General features: G+C 36.2%; 1 protein-coding gene across 2 annotated transcripts in view; it reads left to right on the top strand.

Annotated features, from left to right (window-relative positions):
* Positions 1 to 908: 908 nt before the first annotated feature.
* Positions 909 to 18,395, top strand: part of lcor (ligand dependent nuclear receptor corepressor) — a gene marked incomplete at its 5' end in the record, with an annotated part of 55,181 nt that continues 37,694 nt past the window's right edge. The window contains one exon of one of the 2 annotated variants that reach the window (XM_079807597.1): positions 909 to 1,031. In XM_079807597.1, coding sequence (XP_079663723.1) covers positions 935 to 1,031 — 97 coding nt within the window. The remainder of the gene's footprint in view (positions 1,032 to 18,395) is intronic. The other variant, XM_079807598.1, reaches the window with a different exon arrangement.

The following is an 18,395-nucleotide window of genomic DNA, read 5'->3' on the forward strand; positions in this document are numbered from 1 at the left end:
GACCTATTTAACCTAAATAACGTGCGTTTTGTCCGACTCATAGCGCGCGTCTTTGACGCGTGATTTACCATAAGCGTATATAACATATTTTTAAATAGCAAATCACGCGTCGAGGACGTGCGCTTTGATATAAAATCACGCATCAAGGACGCGCGTTTTGCTGTCACATCGCACGCTTTTGACGTGTCAATGCGCAATCAGACGCCCGCCCAAGAACACTTTGGCTTGCCACCGGCGCCAGGTGGGCCCAATTGCGATATTCCATTATTATCCAAAATTCTATTATGGAATCTTATGAGGGCGCCTACTCTAGCCTGTTAGTCCTCTAAAATGTTATATAATATTGAGGAAATACAGAAATTATTTAGAAACGCACAACAGCAGCTACATATTGAAAATACCAACAACCTTTTTTTATTTTTCATACCATCGCTTTGGCGCCCACAAGGTGCAGCGCCCCTATGTGCTGCATATAGCGCATACCCACTTTTTGCGCCACTGTTATAGATCCTCATAAATACTACACACTGCACCTTTAATAGCAGAATTTTCTTTTTTGGGTGAACTATCCAATGCAATAAACATTCCTCAGAGAGACTTTATAATTCAATGCTGTTTCTGTAATGTAAAGTATTTTATGTTATTATCTAAAGTAGGCCTATAGGCTATTATTAATATAATTACAATGTGGCAGCGAAATACGCTAAAGCAAAATGTAAAGCCTCGGTATAGGCTGAATAAGATTTGGATATGGGAGGGACATGTCAGAAGAGCGCTGCAGCAGTGAAGAGAGAGAGAGAGAGAGAGAGAGAGAGAGAGAGAGAGAGAGAGAGAGAGAGAGAGAGAGAGAGAGAGAGAGAGAGGGGTACTGATGACGTCGGCTCTGGGAAGCTCCCAGTAGAAGGCGCGCGCCCGCGGGAGGGGCCGATAGAAAATGGCGAGTCTGTGCAGAAGGCAGCAATGCACGATCGAGAGGCGCGGCTTTCGGCAGGAACTTGACTCGTGGCGGCATAAACTCATTCACTGTGTAGGTAAGCTCGTTTAACCTAACATGCAGAATTGTCTCGTACAGCTTCATGTATTCACTGAATGTGTATATTCGGTGTAGGGGACCAGTGGACATCTATCGCCTTTGGCAGCGAGCGAAGCGGCTTTTTTGTCTCGCAACGATTTTTTCTTACAGCCGCTGGACCTTATTAAAAAAAATCGCAGTTATGAGTTTAGTTATGCGGCCGTTATAATGTCTGTGTGAAGTGCACATATGTTTTTATTTCACTGTATAATTGTTAGTATCATGGCCAAACGTCATTTCTTCCAGTTATTATTTTTTAAGAAATTTTGGGCGATGTTTATTTATTGTAAGCAGGGCGTGTTACGTGTACAGAGGGAATTGTGCATTGGCCAATCAAACGCGTTCCTTTTGCCAGTGTGCGCGCTCCCTGTTTTATTGTAGGCTACTGTATTATTTGGGGTTGGGGGAGGGCTGTGCGCGTCCCCGCCCCACTGTCATGCTGCTGCGCGCGTCACCTCCCTTCCCTCAAATCATCGGCGCTGGGGGAGCGCGCATTGCTGCAATGGGGAAATGTCAGAAAATAATTTTGTATTTTAGGGGAAGGTGGGGGGTTGACAAAGAAAATGACACTGCGCATATTGCTTAGTTGTTATCGCGGCCTTGTGAGGGCCAGATTCTTGCTGTACTGAGCGTTTTAATATCTGGAGATTAATATTTGAGTCTGTTTTGATGTTTTTTTTGTGTTAATCGATTGCTCGCTTTGAAGCAATAAGGCAGACGTGCCAGTCTAGCCAACATATTGTGCAAATAACAACATTATTTGGTTTTAAGAACACAGGAGTCCCGTTTCCATTTGTTATTTACTCATATTTGTTCCAAAAATATGACAGGAAATGTTGTTTTCCCGCCCCTCCCCCGTTAAATCTAATGTTTCATTAGCCATGTTTAATCCCCTTAAATCGCCGTATCTGATGTTATTGGGAGATTATCTATTGAGTCGTAACCTCGAGGTTTCCTCGTTTTCAACCCTAGATTTGTGTTAATCTCCCTTTTAATGTCAGACAGAAAACCCGTGGCTTTTGGCATCTGTTACTGCAGCTTTTGAGTAACGTTAAATGTTGCTCACTCTTTCTATCAACCAAATCAAGTAGATGACCCTGGACCACAAAACCAGTCATAAGGGAACATTTTTATGGATGTTTTTTGGATGTATATGTCACATGACAGCTGAATAAACAAGCTTTCCATTGATGTATGGTTTGTTAGGAAAGGACACATTTTGGCTGAGATACAACTATTTGAAAATCTGGAATCTGAGGGTGCAAAAAAAAATATCTAAACATTGAGAAAATCACCTTTAAAGTTGTCCAAATTAAGTCCTTAGCAATGCATATATATTTACCGTAGGAAATTTACAAAATATCTTCATGGAACATGGATCTTAATATCCTAATGATTTTTGCCATAAAAGAAAAATAGATAATTTTGACCCATAAAATGTTTTGTTGGCTATTGTTACAAATATACCTGTGTGACTTATGACTGGTTTTATGCTCCAGGGTCACATCTCAATGATATAGTGAATATATGGGAATCCATATGTGGATCTCTATGAATGCTTTGCTCTTCCCACGTATTATATCAAATATGATACACGTCTGTGTTGTGTTGTATTATGAGGAAAAACTCTGAATCAAAAGGCCTGTGATATTGGATGGATTCTTTGCTCTTCTGTTCTGAAACATGAAAGATATTAGACCGTGAGACATTATTAACATTCCTACGGTCACAGAACCTGATAATATTGGTGATTTTTCAGACCTACCAAAGTCATGGAAATCATGGGAATTTTATAGTGAATTTTTCTGTTATATTATTGGATAAGAATGTTTTTTTTTAAAGTATTATTATTATTATTATTATTATTATTATAAAGTATAAAAATTATTTCATATTCTTTTAGTAAATCACAAATGTCTTGAAATGTCATGGGGGAAAATGTGTGGGAACTCTATACTAAAAAAATATTCTTGGTATTTTTGTCTTGTTTCCAGTCCAAATATCTAAAAATTCTTAATTCTCAAGATGCTTTTACTAGATAAGTAAAATTACATAAGATATGTTTTCTGGAAAATAAAATAAAAATTAGTTTTTTTGCTTAAAACAAGCTAAATTATCTGCCAATGGAGTAAGAAAAACAATCTGGTTTCTCTTTGGGACAGAAACAAGAAACAAGATTTCAATCAGAAACAAGATTATTCGTCTTACCACATTGGCAGATAATTCTGCTTGTTTTAAGCAAAAACATTTTGATTTATTTAGCAAAAAAACAAGAAAAAATATCTGATCGTCATTTTAATTATCTAGTAAACGCCTTTTTAGATATTTAGACTGAAAACAAGACAAAAATACTAAATAATAAAAGCATTTTTTGCAGTAAACAATTGCTGTGTTTAAGGCGTAAGAATGTGTTGCCTCTTGTATATCTTGTGCTGTGCAGATATTCTGTCCATCATAAGAGATTATCTCTAAGTACATTTTGAGGAAATATAGGCTAAATAATTTGGGCTTAGTCTAGTGAAAATTTGCAGTGAATTCATAATGAGAGCTTAGCTTCGTCATGTGTTTTTAGACGTAAAAAGGAAGCAAAGCCATTAATCTCCCAGCGTATTTCTGGAATCTAGAAGTATGTAAAAGTTGATTCACACCTTCACTCTTGGGCTCAGTTGATAACGCTTTAGGGGGCATCATAAATCATTTCCTCAAACTTTTCTCCAGGGTCAAAGTTCTGAAATCCAAACTCTGTTGTTGTTAATATTCTCTCCCGCATGCCAGCACTGCTATGCTTACGTGTCTTAAAAAGGTCTTAAATTGGAGCAGAAAGTCTTAAATTCAGTATCATGGCATTAAATTAGGGCCCTTTGATTTATGCGATGTGGAAAATGGGTGCGGACAAATGGAATTTACTGTATAATATGGAATGAATATGGAATTTTTGGATGAATCAGGACACTTAAAGTCCCAGTGAACCGGAAGTAGCATCTGAGTTTTCTTCAGTGCTGTGACGTATTTCCAAGTGAAACGGAATATTAAATAGAGGGCAGGGTTTAACTAGAGCGCACCTCTTCTCCATCTTTTGCTCATAGCAGACTAACGGTTGAAGTGGAGTGGTTAAGGATATTCGAACCCAAGCTGTCAAACTGACATCATCGGAAAGGAACGCCATTCCAGACCGGAAGTAACTGTTCAGATTTTGATTAAAGATTTCAGTTTTTTTCTGAGTATTAACTTGCATGGATTAATTGTTCACCCTAAGACCTGTGCTAACAAAGTAAATAGGGTCAATTTTGATTTCATGAGGACTTTAAAGGGATTGTTCACGCAAAACTGAACATCCTGTCATCTACTCGCCCTCATGTGAGTAAATACTTCACCTAAAAAACACAAAACAGAATGTGGTAAAAATAAAACATTCATTTTCATAGTTCTATTTTTTTTTAATTTGATTAAACGTTTAATAAATTGCTGTTATATGTTTCATGATTTCAATAAATCAGACATGCTTTTTAACTAATACAATTAAATTTAAACATTAAAAAGGAGTAAAACTATATATATAAAAAGATTTCATAGGCCCCTACTGCAAAAAATTTTTTCCAGTACAAATATCTAACCATCCTTAAATCAAGAAACATTTACTGCAAATTGAAGAAATGAAGTCTTGTTTTCTGAGAAATTGAAACAAATGAAGTGAGTTTTTGTTTAAAACAATAACAATTATCTGTCATTGGGAATGAAAATGACTGAAAGTTGTTCTTGTTTTAATCATAAAATCACTTTCACAAGATTTGTTATGTTGCTTCTCCAGTAAATGTTTCTTGATGTTAGAATCTTTAGATATTTGCACTGGAAAACAAGACAAAACTACTTTTCTGCAGTCTAGTTAGAAGGTACAGGAAAGGTTATTCCATATTCTAGTGTTTGGGAGCAGAGATGTTCAAACTTTAAGCTATTTTGTGTAAAATTAATTAAAAAGTAATGGAGATCTGTTGGAAATTGTATTTTCGAACTTTGAAGTGTCACAACTCATAATGTGCTTAGGCATTTACATTTAGAGAACATACTGACGTGACGTGTTGTGTTCCCTTCAATTTATCTGAATTGGTCTTAAAAAGGTCTTAAATTTACTTTCATAACCCTGCTTAAAAACAAGGTTTATTTATGTGCGATCCAGTTAGTTCGATGGTGAATTTGGGCTGTTTTACATGCATTTCTTTTTTTGTTTCTGTTTGTAGTCTGACTCTGCATCACCCTCTGTAATGTGTGTTTCCTAACGGCGAGCTTTACCTGTTTGTTGGTAACTTTTAGAAAGCGTTGCATCGTGGGTACAGCAGTGGTTCTCAAAGTGTTGAAATTCTTAAAAGACTGATTAATAAAAGTACCAACATTGAATTTATCATCAAATTCATTAACTCGTAACTGATTTTAGGATAAGCATGTTCGTTTTGTCATTTATTTTCATTTACTTAAAGGTACAGTCTAGTATATTTCAAGATTAGTGTAAAGGAATGAGAGCGGATTTGTGGCGTTAGGAGGTCTGTAATGGATGTTTCATTTGGTTAAATAAATAATTGTGTTTTAATCAGCCAAATCTATGCGTCTGCTGGTTATTTTTACCCCCTGCAAACACACACATGGAGCGCTCAGTGCCAACCCTAACCTTGGCTTCTCAGACTCTTTCTGTGTGAATTTGTCGCCACACATTTGGTGTCATGCACAAGAGCGTCACAAATTCAAACAAAACTGAAGGTCAAAGCTGCTTGCTGTGAGAACCATTACCATCAGGAAAAATGTCACTTTTTATTTTTATCTCCAGTCATCATCTACCTCCCCCTCTCTCTTCCAAAGCTTCCCCAAGCGCCCGCCTTTCCTCTCTTTTCATCAAAGATCACATTCAGAATCAACCTTATGGCCAATTATGTTTCTTGCAGCATTTCTCTCAAATATAGGGCTATTTTGGATATCCCTTTGACATTTACTGCACTTTATCAATGCTTGAGTCTCCAGTTTGGTCTAGATGTCCTAGTGCTTTTACCAGTTCCTGTCGTTCTTCTCAAATATATATTATAGGTTAATAATCTCGGCACATAGTGAAGGCGACTTTACCTTTATTTCTGTATCTTGACCGTAAAGCGTTTCTTGCAGCTCTTGAACATCCATTTATTTTGCGTTTGGCGACAGTTTCCAGCAGATTTAATTGCTATGTAGGCTGAGAGAAGGTGCATTGATTCGAGTTGCATTCGTTTTGACCAGCGCTGAAAATCAACAGCATTTTAAATTGATGCAAAAATAAAAAAATTCATCTGAATTATGTATGGATCTTTGTCTCTGTGGAGATGTTGAGAAGCTGCATACATGTATAGGGGAAAATACCGCATGAAATATTGTGTTGAATTTTTTAACACTTGAATAATTAAATAAATGCTCGATAAAGCCTAGGTTAGGCACCGTGTCAGTTGCTTTTAGTATTTTATTTAAAATATTGAGCAATTCAATGAAATGTACAACAACTGCACTTTAAGGAAACCAACTATTACTGTTTAGACGACCAAAGGAGAGTCGTGCTTTGTTTGCACTGTATGTGTGTTTATAATCCTAACAGTAAGTGTAATTATTTTACAGTGGCGCATTGATTCTTCATGATTTCAGCATACAGTGTGTGTATTATCTAGCGTTTTCAGTCTTCGGAACATGCATATTAAAGCTGTCAGGGTTTCACTAAACTCTACACTCCCACAGAGATAATACTTTTGGTTTTTCCCAACGGTTCAGATGTTAAATATGCCAGGCTTCTGTGCCTAAGTATTTTGACATCTGGGAAGTCTGTCTTCTTTATTCTTTCCTTTAAAACCCCAGGGATTCTCATTCTGTCAAAGGACATCTAGATTAAATCCGTACTTTATCCCAATTCTGACTCCTGGTTTCATGCAAATCCATGTACATGGTGATTGTTTTTGATTAAGTAGACCAGTTGGTATTTTGGATGTTAGATGCGATGCGAATGAATCAAATAAATCTTTCACATTTGCAAGAACAGTTGGAATAGACCTGTTCTCTCAGGTTATGTTTTTCCTAAATTCCCAATGTAAGCAAGACCTTTGATTTGGTAAATCGAGACATTCTTTAACAGGCTCTTGCGTAAGAACAGCAAGGAGTGTTTCTTTTTGATATCCAGTAACCGTAAAGACAAGATAAGCTGAATTTGTACTCTTCCTCTTTCTGTGCTGAAGTTCATTCTAGCTTTCAGCTCAACAAATCCCTGCAAATCCAAATGTGTCAAAATCTGCCATATGCTTTACAAATGTTTTTGGTCTAGTTCTCATGTGACTCTCTGTGGTTGTTATCCATTAAACCCCGTGTTCGGGACGAGTTTAGATCAGGGTGGGGGTTTGAAGGAGTTTTTATATTATTTTTGCTGCAGATGTTTTCAGGGAACGAATGCTGATGCAGATTTTGTGTGTGTGTGATGGTGGCCTAGATTTCAGGTGGTACAGTTAAAACTAGCAAAGTAGTTTGAATCTAATTGAAACATACGTGAAATGTTGAAGACACACAAAGACATGTTGAAGTTTTTCTTATAGCAATTATTTGATGGATATTTCGCATGGATTGGTGTTTTTTGAGTGACTTCTTTCAGATTTTGTTTGTTATTTAACACTGTTGGTTTAACTTAAAAAAAAGTAAGGGTTACACTTTATTTTAAGGTGTCATTGGTACAGTGTAATTATTTATTTAAGTACTGAGTAATATTGATTAACTACATGTACTTACTATAGTGTTAGGGTTTGGTTGAGGGTTAGTTGCATGTAATTATGCATTTACTGTTATTACTATAGTAACTACATGTAACACGTGTAACAAGGACACTGTAAAATAAAGTGTTACCAAAGTAAGTTACCTGGTTGCCTTAAAATTTAGTTAATTGAAATAAAAAAAATCTAAAGTTAATACAACAAAGGCGATTGGTTAAATGAGTAGTAACTCAAAATATTATATCATTTTCTAAGTTGATTTGACAAAAGATAAAAAGTTGTGATAACAAATAATGAAAATGATTTTTGACAGTAGATGTTACCCTGCAAATACACTGAATCAAATGTGAACAAAAGTCACTCTACACTGTAAATCCGAATAAGTTGTCAAAACTCAAAAAATTGAGGCAGTCAAATTTTTTAAGTTAAGGAATTTTCTGTTTAATTAAGATTTTTATTTTGTAATCATACATTTTAATGGCTCTGAGTCTGAGCTTAAAATATTTGAGCAAGCTAATTCATACATTTAACTTAAAAATATCATGTAATCTAAAATTTTTAGAAACTTGACTAGCTTTAACAAGCTAATTCAATAAATGCCACCTTGCTAATTGGTTATGCTTTGGCAGCATTAGCATAGCCTAATACATTTAACATATATCTGTTCTCAAACTAAGCTCATGCTCCACTCGTCACATGATGGAAACCCTACAAAAACCCAACATAACAGAAACTCTCCCACATTAATCTTAAACAGAAAACACAATATAACACTTAATTTTAGCATTTACTCTTCCTTTTGAGCATCATGGCAAAGCATGCTTGGAAATAGAAATCCCAGCCCAGTTTCGGTTAAATTTAAGTTAGTCTAAATTAAAATAAACAAGTTCATAAAACTACAAAACAATTAAACAATTATAAAATAAAAATAAAAAATAGGAAAATAAAAAAGAAGTTCTAAATACTCATAAAGGTTAATTTGTTTGAACTAGTTCGTTTATTTTGAGTTGGCTCTACTCAAACCAATTAATTATTTTGAGTGTTAGGGTTTACAGTGCCACTGTTAATGTTTCCTGTGCAGTCTCATGTCATGTCTTGTTGGCTTATGATTAGCTGTATTAGGGATGGGTTGTTGTGATGGTCGACTAGTCAAAGTACTTGTCGATTAGCTAGTTTTATAAAAAAAAAGGTTTTATAATTTTTGCTGTGTTTTTTAATGTTTTGCACAGTAAAGCACGTCCACCTGAACACGTACAATTAATAATTTTTGCACACACAACCAAGCGTTTAGTAGAGTTTACATGTAGTTTTGCCTACATGTTTGTTTCACTCATCCGGTCCTACATGCATGTGGATCCCAGGATTCTTTTGTTTCTCTGAGAGCAGGAATCCATGTGAAAATCATATGATAGAGGAACAGGCCGGCTGAAATCTCATATCAATTACACAACCCCTCCCCAACAGATATTATCTTTAGGGTCTTTGTGCTGTAAATGAGCACTACTTGTTCAGTAGCTGCCACTAATTACAAAAGTAAAATTACATATTTATTATGATTAGTAAAATCCTGATATTATTATTATAATTCTGGTAATTTGAACATTCTCAAATGTTTAAGGATTTCTCCCCACAGTTCTGACTAAAACTCATTTAGTGGAACGCATAACAATTGTTATCTCCTCAGCCAAGTTATTACTTTTTTTTTTTTTTACATATTCTAAAGCTAGATTAAATCTCATAAACCCATATAGCCTAGAATAATATTTGAGCAGATATAGGGTGCATGAAGTGATGTTATGTGCTGAAGTTTGAGTTGTGTTTTGTTTAAACTTCTACTCATAAATGAGAAATGAGAAACGCAAAACAATAGACCTGGATATGTATGGTTGAATTATGATGATATATTATGAAGTAACATTTTTGGGCATTATAAAATATTATATATTATTATTATATTATTATGCATTGACCTGACTGGTGTTGGATGTAATGTTTTAGATTTGTCCTGGGAGGCATCTGGAGGATTGAAGAAAGATTGCATTGTGGGAAAGAGTGTTTTTGAAAGGAGTATCACATCACCGGCATTGTATGTTGTGAAGTTTTGCTTTCACTCATGTATTGTTGAATTATCGCACCGGCACACAATGGATGCATGTTATGGTCTCTGATGTCTTTTTGAAAAGTACAGGACAAAAAGTGTAGTCTACAAAAACTGTAGCTTGGACATTCTACTCAATTTCTGTCTTCTTTTTTGGAGGTGAGCTACGCCTTTGGAGGGGTTTGATTTCTTATGCTGATTTTGTTGCTTGTTCTAAACATATTTGTTGCTTTTTTTACTATATTAATGGAAATGATTAAATATGGCTCTTTGAAATATGGATCTTTCAAACTGCTTTTAATTATGTACTTTTACATACTTGGCAGCATTGGCTACATGGTTGAAATAATGGTCTGTCTATACTATATAGTATATAAAACAGAAAAATAGATTTTTTTTTTTGTTATATCCCCCATCCCTATTAACTGAAGAGACAGATAGAAGGATATTATTGATCCAAGGTTTTGGTGCAAAACAACAGCAATGTAATACACACATGATGAAGGCCAAGTGCTTTCATTCTCAGATTGTACATGGGCTATAAAAATATTATAGCTTTTAATATAAATGAATTTATTTTTAAATGTGCTACAGATGTTCTGTGGGTTTACGCGTCAGTTTGACATGTGCTAGTCGTGGAAATAAACCATTCGTCGTGACTCACTAACGCAGAGCGCCTTGCAAACATGAAGTATTGTGGTATATTGATCTAAGAGGTATTCTTCGAAAAATAATGGCTCCTTTTTTCTAGATGACATTTGGTTTTTTGGTGAACACTTAACCCTATAAATAACCTGCTTTACAGCGGACGTAAATCCACATCTACTTTAACCTAATGCTGCACATTTGCTACTTAATGGCCAAGTAAACATTGCTTTTGACACTAATCACCACCATCAAAAGCTTAAAATTGCCTTTGGTAGCCAATAGTTGGTTTTTATGACAACTGGTGCATGTACGAGATGTGCATTGCATTCCCTGCAATTGGGGCTTGGTGACCTAAAAGGTCCTGTCATAGAAGGCCGATGCCCTGATGAGTCAATCTGATTGGCCGTCGGTTGCGGGTTTAGAGTTTTCCCGCACTCTAATTCAAACACAATCTAGGTCAAGAGGGGCCCGAACAACATTGTTTAACCTCATCTCCAAATAACACTTCTGCAATGTTCTTGCTGGAATTGAGCAAGGGGAAATAAAGGAGCTGATGCAGGAAGCGCCGGAGTGTGTTTTCTGCGTATTTTGTGCACTCGCTTGTACCTTGTTGCCTGTTTCTTTTTTTTTCTTTTTTTTCTTTTTTTTGCTGGAAAAGCAAAGTCTTTCAGGTCATAGGACAAAATTGTCTGGGAGACGGTGAAGTCTGCTTTTATCCTCTCTTTAGAGACATTCATTGCCTATATCTTTATGATCTTCACAGTGTTTAGACATACTAGGCTAGACTTTAGACATTTAACAATCATTAAAAGATTTTAATCATTTTTGAGTAATATTTATTTATTGACTGTCTTTTTACTTTATTTATACTCTGATCTCTTGGGTATCATATTTGTTGTCTAAATTTGGCTGTTGCTTTGATACGTTGCATTAATTTACATATTTTTGAAAGTGTCAACAAAAGTGACAAAAATGGAAAATGCTAAAGTTTTTATTTGAAGAATTGGGCCAAGATAGGGTACAGATATTTTTGGATAGTCAAATATTATTATTATCAATTCATGTATTATGTCCTTCACATTGACTGTTATTTGTCCATTTTGTGATTCTTGCCTGATATAACTGTGCTAATGGGACAATTCTGTGGTGCACGTTTTGTGTTAAGTTTTGGGTGAACCATTCACTTTACTAGTCTTGAATAAGGAATGGGATGTGTGAAATTTCCCACTCCTCTCGGTGGGGGTTTCTGAATGACTAGTTGACTAATCAGTCAAAAGACCTGAATAATTAGTCCAATTTGAGGTTGACTTGACAGACATGTTCCAGTTCTTCTTCTCCGTTAATCCTGCTCATCTTTTCTGCAAAGCTTCCTCCATTTGTCACGGTCGAGGGCGTCCTTCGGGGCAGTGCTGACGATCTTCATGTCTTCCTTCAGTTGTCCTCATGGTCGAATCCTCAAGGCCGGGATGCACCAAGCCGGCGGTTGGCTTAGTTTTTTTGGTGTGTTCTGCACCGCTGGCTCTAGTCGGATGCCGTTGGGGTTTTTGGTAGGGGTGGGTATCTTTTGGTCCCTCACGATTCAATTCATTTAAAATCAATCCTCAATTTTGATTCGATATGCATAGATTTTATTGTAGTTTACTGTTTTGTTTCCTATTTGACTGTGGTAGACCGTTTAATAGGTTTTGACGAAAAAAAATCCCACTGAATTAAATGTGAACCTTGAAATTTATTTAGTTTTTCTTCCCATTTTTAGTCAACCCAATATTGTTATTCGGCTGCAATCATTGAATAATCAAATAAATCACTGTTTAGTCGTCACTGTATGAAATAAATATAAATTGATTAATAATAGATACAAAAGTAATTCTAGGGCTGGGAGATATGGCAAAAATAAAGAAATCTCGATTTAAACTTAAACTACGATATGATTCAGGTAACATTCTCTTTATTAACCATCTGGTTAAAGTTCTATTCCAAGTGCACACACCTGAAGTGATCATCATGGTGTAAATGTGAAACAAATGACTTTGTTAAAAATCTTTGCAGAAAATATGCATGAAATATGAAGGCAAATATTGTACAAACATATCCTATATACTCAGAAGTAATATAAAATAAGAAAACTGCTAAATATTTCTTAGCCAAAAAGTAATAGCAATAAATAACACCAGTAATAGGCTATTATTAACAGCAAATGCTTTGTAAAAACAGAAAATAACAGCACCTTTCAGCCTGTCACCATCATGCACACATCACATGATATATCAAACAAATACAGTAGTAATTCTTTACAGGGTTTTCATTCCATTGAGCTATTTTCCTATAGTTTTTAATGTTTGGAGGACGTGTTTGGCTGTTGCACCCGTGTCGCAGCATCTCATCCATGAAACGGCATTATAAAAACGCGGCGCTCAAGTTAGAAGAAAGTTCAACTCGCGTCTAATATCTTTGCTTTTTTCCTCCATTCCACTGCCCGCATCTTGTTTTTTTCTGTTTGAACAGTCATTAGATGTTACGTGCTCTACATTCACAGAGCGCGTCACACGAGAGCGTTTAATCAGGCACGCCTTCATGTGGTCGGATCATTTTCTTCTTGTAACTCTTATCTTTGCTGTATTGTCAACATGTCTAGATGTAACGTTTGCTAACATTTGTATTCAAAACCGCGATTTCTCAATTTAAACAAAAAAAATTGTGGCAAAACATTAAATTCGAATTAATCTAAAAAAATCCAAAAAATCGCCCAGCCCTAAGTGATTCAGTCAAAAGCATTGTGATTTTTTTTTTTTCAATATTGATGAAACGGACAGCAACAGTTTATGAGGCTGCTGTCCCTTTAAGAACGAACGCACGGATCTAATGTACTTACACATCCGATTTTATCCCAACTGTTAGTAAACAGACTGTGTTTATGTGAATACTCCACACAATGTGCCTTTTGACATAATGGCGTGTGTGTGTGTGTGTGTTTGACCATTCAAGTGCAATAAGCTGTGAAAGAAAGTGGATTCAGAAACGCCACTTGTTAGCAACCTCCTTTTTCAAGACACGTAACAGCTTCAAAAAAGTCACGAGTGGGGTAATACTGATGTGTTTTATGTCGTAGAATGAAATGTGAAAGTGTTTTGAGCTTGTGTTCACCACAGCCATTTAAACAATACCCCATTCAAAAAACGATGGAACTGGAAGTGCTAAAATGCTGACGTGCTTCCGTGTTTTGGCCTACAAAGTGATGTCATACCTGCACCACTCAGTTGTGATTAATTTAAGTAGTACTGGGAAGTTTACTAAAAATCTAGTCCTAACACTTTAGAAAATCAATATTCGAAATTTGTGAATTGATGCGAATCGGTAGAAGATAGAATCGCAATTCATATGTGAATGAATCAATTTTATTTCCCCTCACACCTAATTTTGGGCGTCAGGCCGTCAATGAGAGAGGTCGCTCTGATTGGCTGTTCACTATAGCGAATAAGTCGGTGCACGAGAAGTCAAGAAGAATGTTCTAATTTTACATCATCTTAACTGAGCTTTCCAATGTGTGAATATTTTCATCATAACACGAGCCGACTGAAATGTGATCAGCGTGACTGATATTCATAATGGTTAGCAAGCGCTGCTTTGTTTATGGTTTGTATATCTACAGTCCTGGTTTTAGTTTTTAGTAGGGGTGCTCCGATTGATCGGCAACCGATCTCGATCGGTCGATAATCGCTTTGGGATGATTGATCGGCGGTCTCTAAAAAGGCCGATCTCATGAACCGATCGCAGCTGAAGACACATAAAACACCGTGCCTGCCGGGAGAGCTAGGGCATGATATGCAGCGACACCGTCTCATTCTCTTTCCGGCGCGGGTAAAATAATTATAATGCTGAAGGTGAGGTACAATTCATATTTCTATATTAAATAACTTACGCAGTCATTTGAAAACTTTCTGTGAGACGCAAGTTCACAAACAGCGCGAGTGAATCACCGTGTGCGTGCTCTCTCTCTCTCCCTTTCAAAATGCTCAAATTGCTTCACATCAGCGCATCGCATCTGCACTAAAATCAAGCTGCACAGTTGACACAGGATTTGCCACTTGCACAATCAAGGCAGTGTCGCATCGTCACTAAAGTTTATCATTTGCATTTATTTTTAAGTCTTGCCAGTGTTCAAACCGCTCAGCACTCGCGCGCTCTCCAGACCGTGAGCGCGCGCACACACACACACACACACACAGGCCATCTCACAAAAAGCTCGCGAGTACAAATTGCGCTGAAATGGTCAAATACACACAAATGTATACTAAATGACCGTCTTGACGAGTATGCACGTAAACCCAGTCGTGACTCGCGAGTGAACGTTTGTGCAGCTGCATGTAACCGTATCCGTGTTCGCTCTTAAAGTGATAGCTGTCGAATAAACTGCTGCTGTCTCTGAGTTTCTCTTTGTCTTGTGTTGTTTGATGAACCTTTATGACACTCACTGCTCTTGAATGACTAACTTTTGCAACCTTAAGTGTAAGGATTAATCTAATTTAATTTATTCAGGGAAGAGCAATTCATTTACATTTGATTTCTTATTAAATGTCTTTAGTATTTCTTACCTCAATACTAATGTTAGACCTACCTGACAATTTGTTTTTAAAAACAAAAATGCACTGCATGATCAAATATTTAGGTGAGATAATTATATACATTTATTATATACATTTATTTGGGAAAGATGGCCTACAGTAGCCTTAAGTTATCTCATTTTCTAAAATAAACACTTGGTGGTTCTTCAAGATCTTGACTCTAGCCTATTTCTACAGTTTTTTTTTCAATACAGTTAATTTAGAGTTAGTTTCATTTCTACAAATGGTGCAAACTCTGCAAGATTATATATAAAAGATTGCCATTCCCCTGCCATTCTGTGATCGGCAGTGATCGGCAATCAGCAGATCATGATCTTGGTGATCGGTAATCGGGGATCGGCCCCAAAAATGCTGATCGGAGCATCTCTAGTTTTTAGTATTTAAGTAGGCTATTGATATATCTTGCTGCTGATATAGAAGGTTATAGTTGACATTCGCCTTTAGTCCTTTTGGTGTGTTCAAGCGCAGCTTTTTGGCTGTGAGTTGAGGTGATGACACAGTCGGCTTTCGTCGCCACTAGTTAATTGACGTTGGTTTGGTGTGTCCCGGGCTTTAGTACGACGTGTCATACCACCGTAGTCACGCATTGCCCATCTTCTCCTTGATTGTATCTTCGTTCATTCCGTGGTCCCGTCACGTTAGCCTTATGCTCCACTACATCCACATCTCCATGACGTGTTTCGCCGTAAAGGGCCACGGGGCGAACAATGCTCTCCTAGATCCTGGCCTTGAGGCGGTCAGGCATCCGCTCTAGTTGTTGTCTTCAAAAACAGACAGAGCTGTTTAACTTCGGATTCTAATTAAAGCACCAATTAAAACATTGGTTGTAGTTCAGAAATGTTGTAGTTCAGAAAAAGTCTAAATCAACCAGTCAACCGTACTAAGTTCCAATAGATGTGCGTACATCTAATTTGCTCTCATTTAATTGTGTTGTACTCTATATAATCAGAATTATATCTGCCATCTGCCACCTCGATCTCTGAGTATCAACATTAAAAACTCCCGTCAGTCATTCTTTCGTCTCTTTATGCCTCTGCATCTGCAGTAGATGCTCCTACTGTTACGGTCAGCGTGTTATAAATACTTTCCTAACTTCATCAGATGCTACGCCACATCATCTGAGGATCATAATTAGTCATTCATCTGCAAACAAAGAGCCCTAGGAAGTGGATGATGGAGTAGCTTTCTTGATTTGGTCCCCCCACCCTTTACACTAACGCGTGTGCTTTAGAAATCAAAAGCCAGAGGTTTTTTAAAAGCATGTTTTCAATTGCAATCCAAACATGTTATATATAGTCCAAAAAATGACTGACAGGCGGCAGGAGACAAAGGGATGGAGGGAAGGCTAATTAAGAGAAGTGTAGCGATCTCGCCCAGCGTCTCTAAGCAACGTGCACAAGCCTTCCTTACGCCCTGAGGTTAGAAGTCTGCCTCCATAAACTTCCCTTTCTCTTCTCTCTTTAATAATAAAATATGTGCACCTTGCGACCTCATAATTAGCTTTTTCAGCAGTCCTTCAAATTAATTAGTTTGATGTCTGTGTATGAAATACGGGGATAGAGGGCATTAAACAGTGAAGGCAGTCAAAATGGCAGTAGCGTACGCTTATTTATAACATTAATCTCACACAGGTGATGTGCACTCTTTTATTTAAGCTTCTGCAATGAAAGAAAACAGGGTTTTTAGCAGTTACAGTTCTTGGATGAACAAGATGTTCATGGTTAATGGCGTTGAGCTCTGATGCTCACGCCGACATTGGAGGCTCAAATCCGGCTTTCAACTATTTGATTTCTGTCGTCTTCACACTCTCACACTGGAAACATGATATAATTTTTTTTTTCTTTACCCCAAAAATGTTTTATTTCCTCTCCATTTAAAAATGAAGGCCAAACATTAAAAAGCAAGGAAAGGTATGTGTTTTGAATTCTGTTTTTTGAGCCAAAAAAAAAAACATGATTAAGTTAATTTCCTTCTCTTTAGTTGTGCTACTACATGTTTTTATTTTGGATATGTTGAAGGCATTGGACAAGGTCATCTGTGGGCAATGCTTTTGTGTCAGTGTTTACGGTTTATTTCGAACTGAAGTGAATTGAATCTGGCAGAACATGGGAATTGAAGCGGAGGAAACCTATAAAGCTCTTTTCAGTGTAAGAATAGAGATATTCAGTCTATTGATATGTCACATAGTCACCGACAGCAGCCGCATGCGATCTCTGCGCTATTCACTCAGCGCTGGTTTGTGTTTGTTAGCCGTAGCTTGAGGTGATTGAGACGAGAGCAGGAATCTTCTTTCTCAAGGGTGAATCTATCCAGCTGCAGTAATCTTCATCATTTCCTCAACATCTGTTGGACCTCACCAACAATATGAGCGTCTGAAACACTGAATAAAACATACGCTTCTGAAAACAATATTTTTTTTTCTCACTTTGTGTCTCCGATAATGATTTGTGAATTTTAATTCTGTTAGTACAGAATGTGAAAATAGATGTCAAATTGTTTACTTAAAAAAAATGATATATATATATATATATATATATATATATATATATATATATATATATATATATATATATATATATATATATTGCTGAAAAATATTAATATAATTAAAAAAGAATGAATATTTATAAATAAATGTTATAATATATTTAATATTATGCATTATAATTACTTGCTGACAATCGAATTAAAAAATTAATCACACATTTTTCTTTAATTAATCGTGATTAATCGCAATTAAAAACATCAAAGTTTTCAATATTTTTATATAGTAATAATTTCAGTTACTCTCCAAATGAATGTAGAAACAACTTAAAGACAGTATGTTTTAAATATTTGTTGTAATGGCATCTTTTTATGAATGAAGGAAACCACTGAAACTAATACTGATACTGATGTCTCTATGAAACATTAATTATAGCCATTCAACATTACAGTATAATTCAAAACTATCAATTTCAACATTTATAAGGCTTTTTTTATTTTTAAATAACACCTTTTAATTTAAGTGGACTTAAAACAATCTTCACATAAACCCTTTATAATAAATGTCATATTTACTTGTGGGCTTCATACACTGCCCACCCAAAAAATAAAGTCGCTGTTTGGATTTAAACAAATGCTTAAGAGTCTATGAATGGATGATTCTGTTTCTAGCATGTTATATGTTTGGCAACAGTTCTTTCAACCCTAATTGATGGAGT

The sequence above is a fragment of the Gobio gobio genome (genome assembly GCF_949357685.1).
Source record: "Gobio gobio genome assembly, chromosome: 24".
NCBI lineage: Eukaryota > Metazoa > Chordata > Actinopteri > Cypriniformes > Gobionidae > Gobio > Gobio gobio.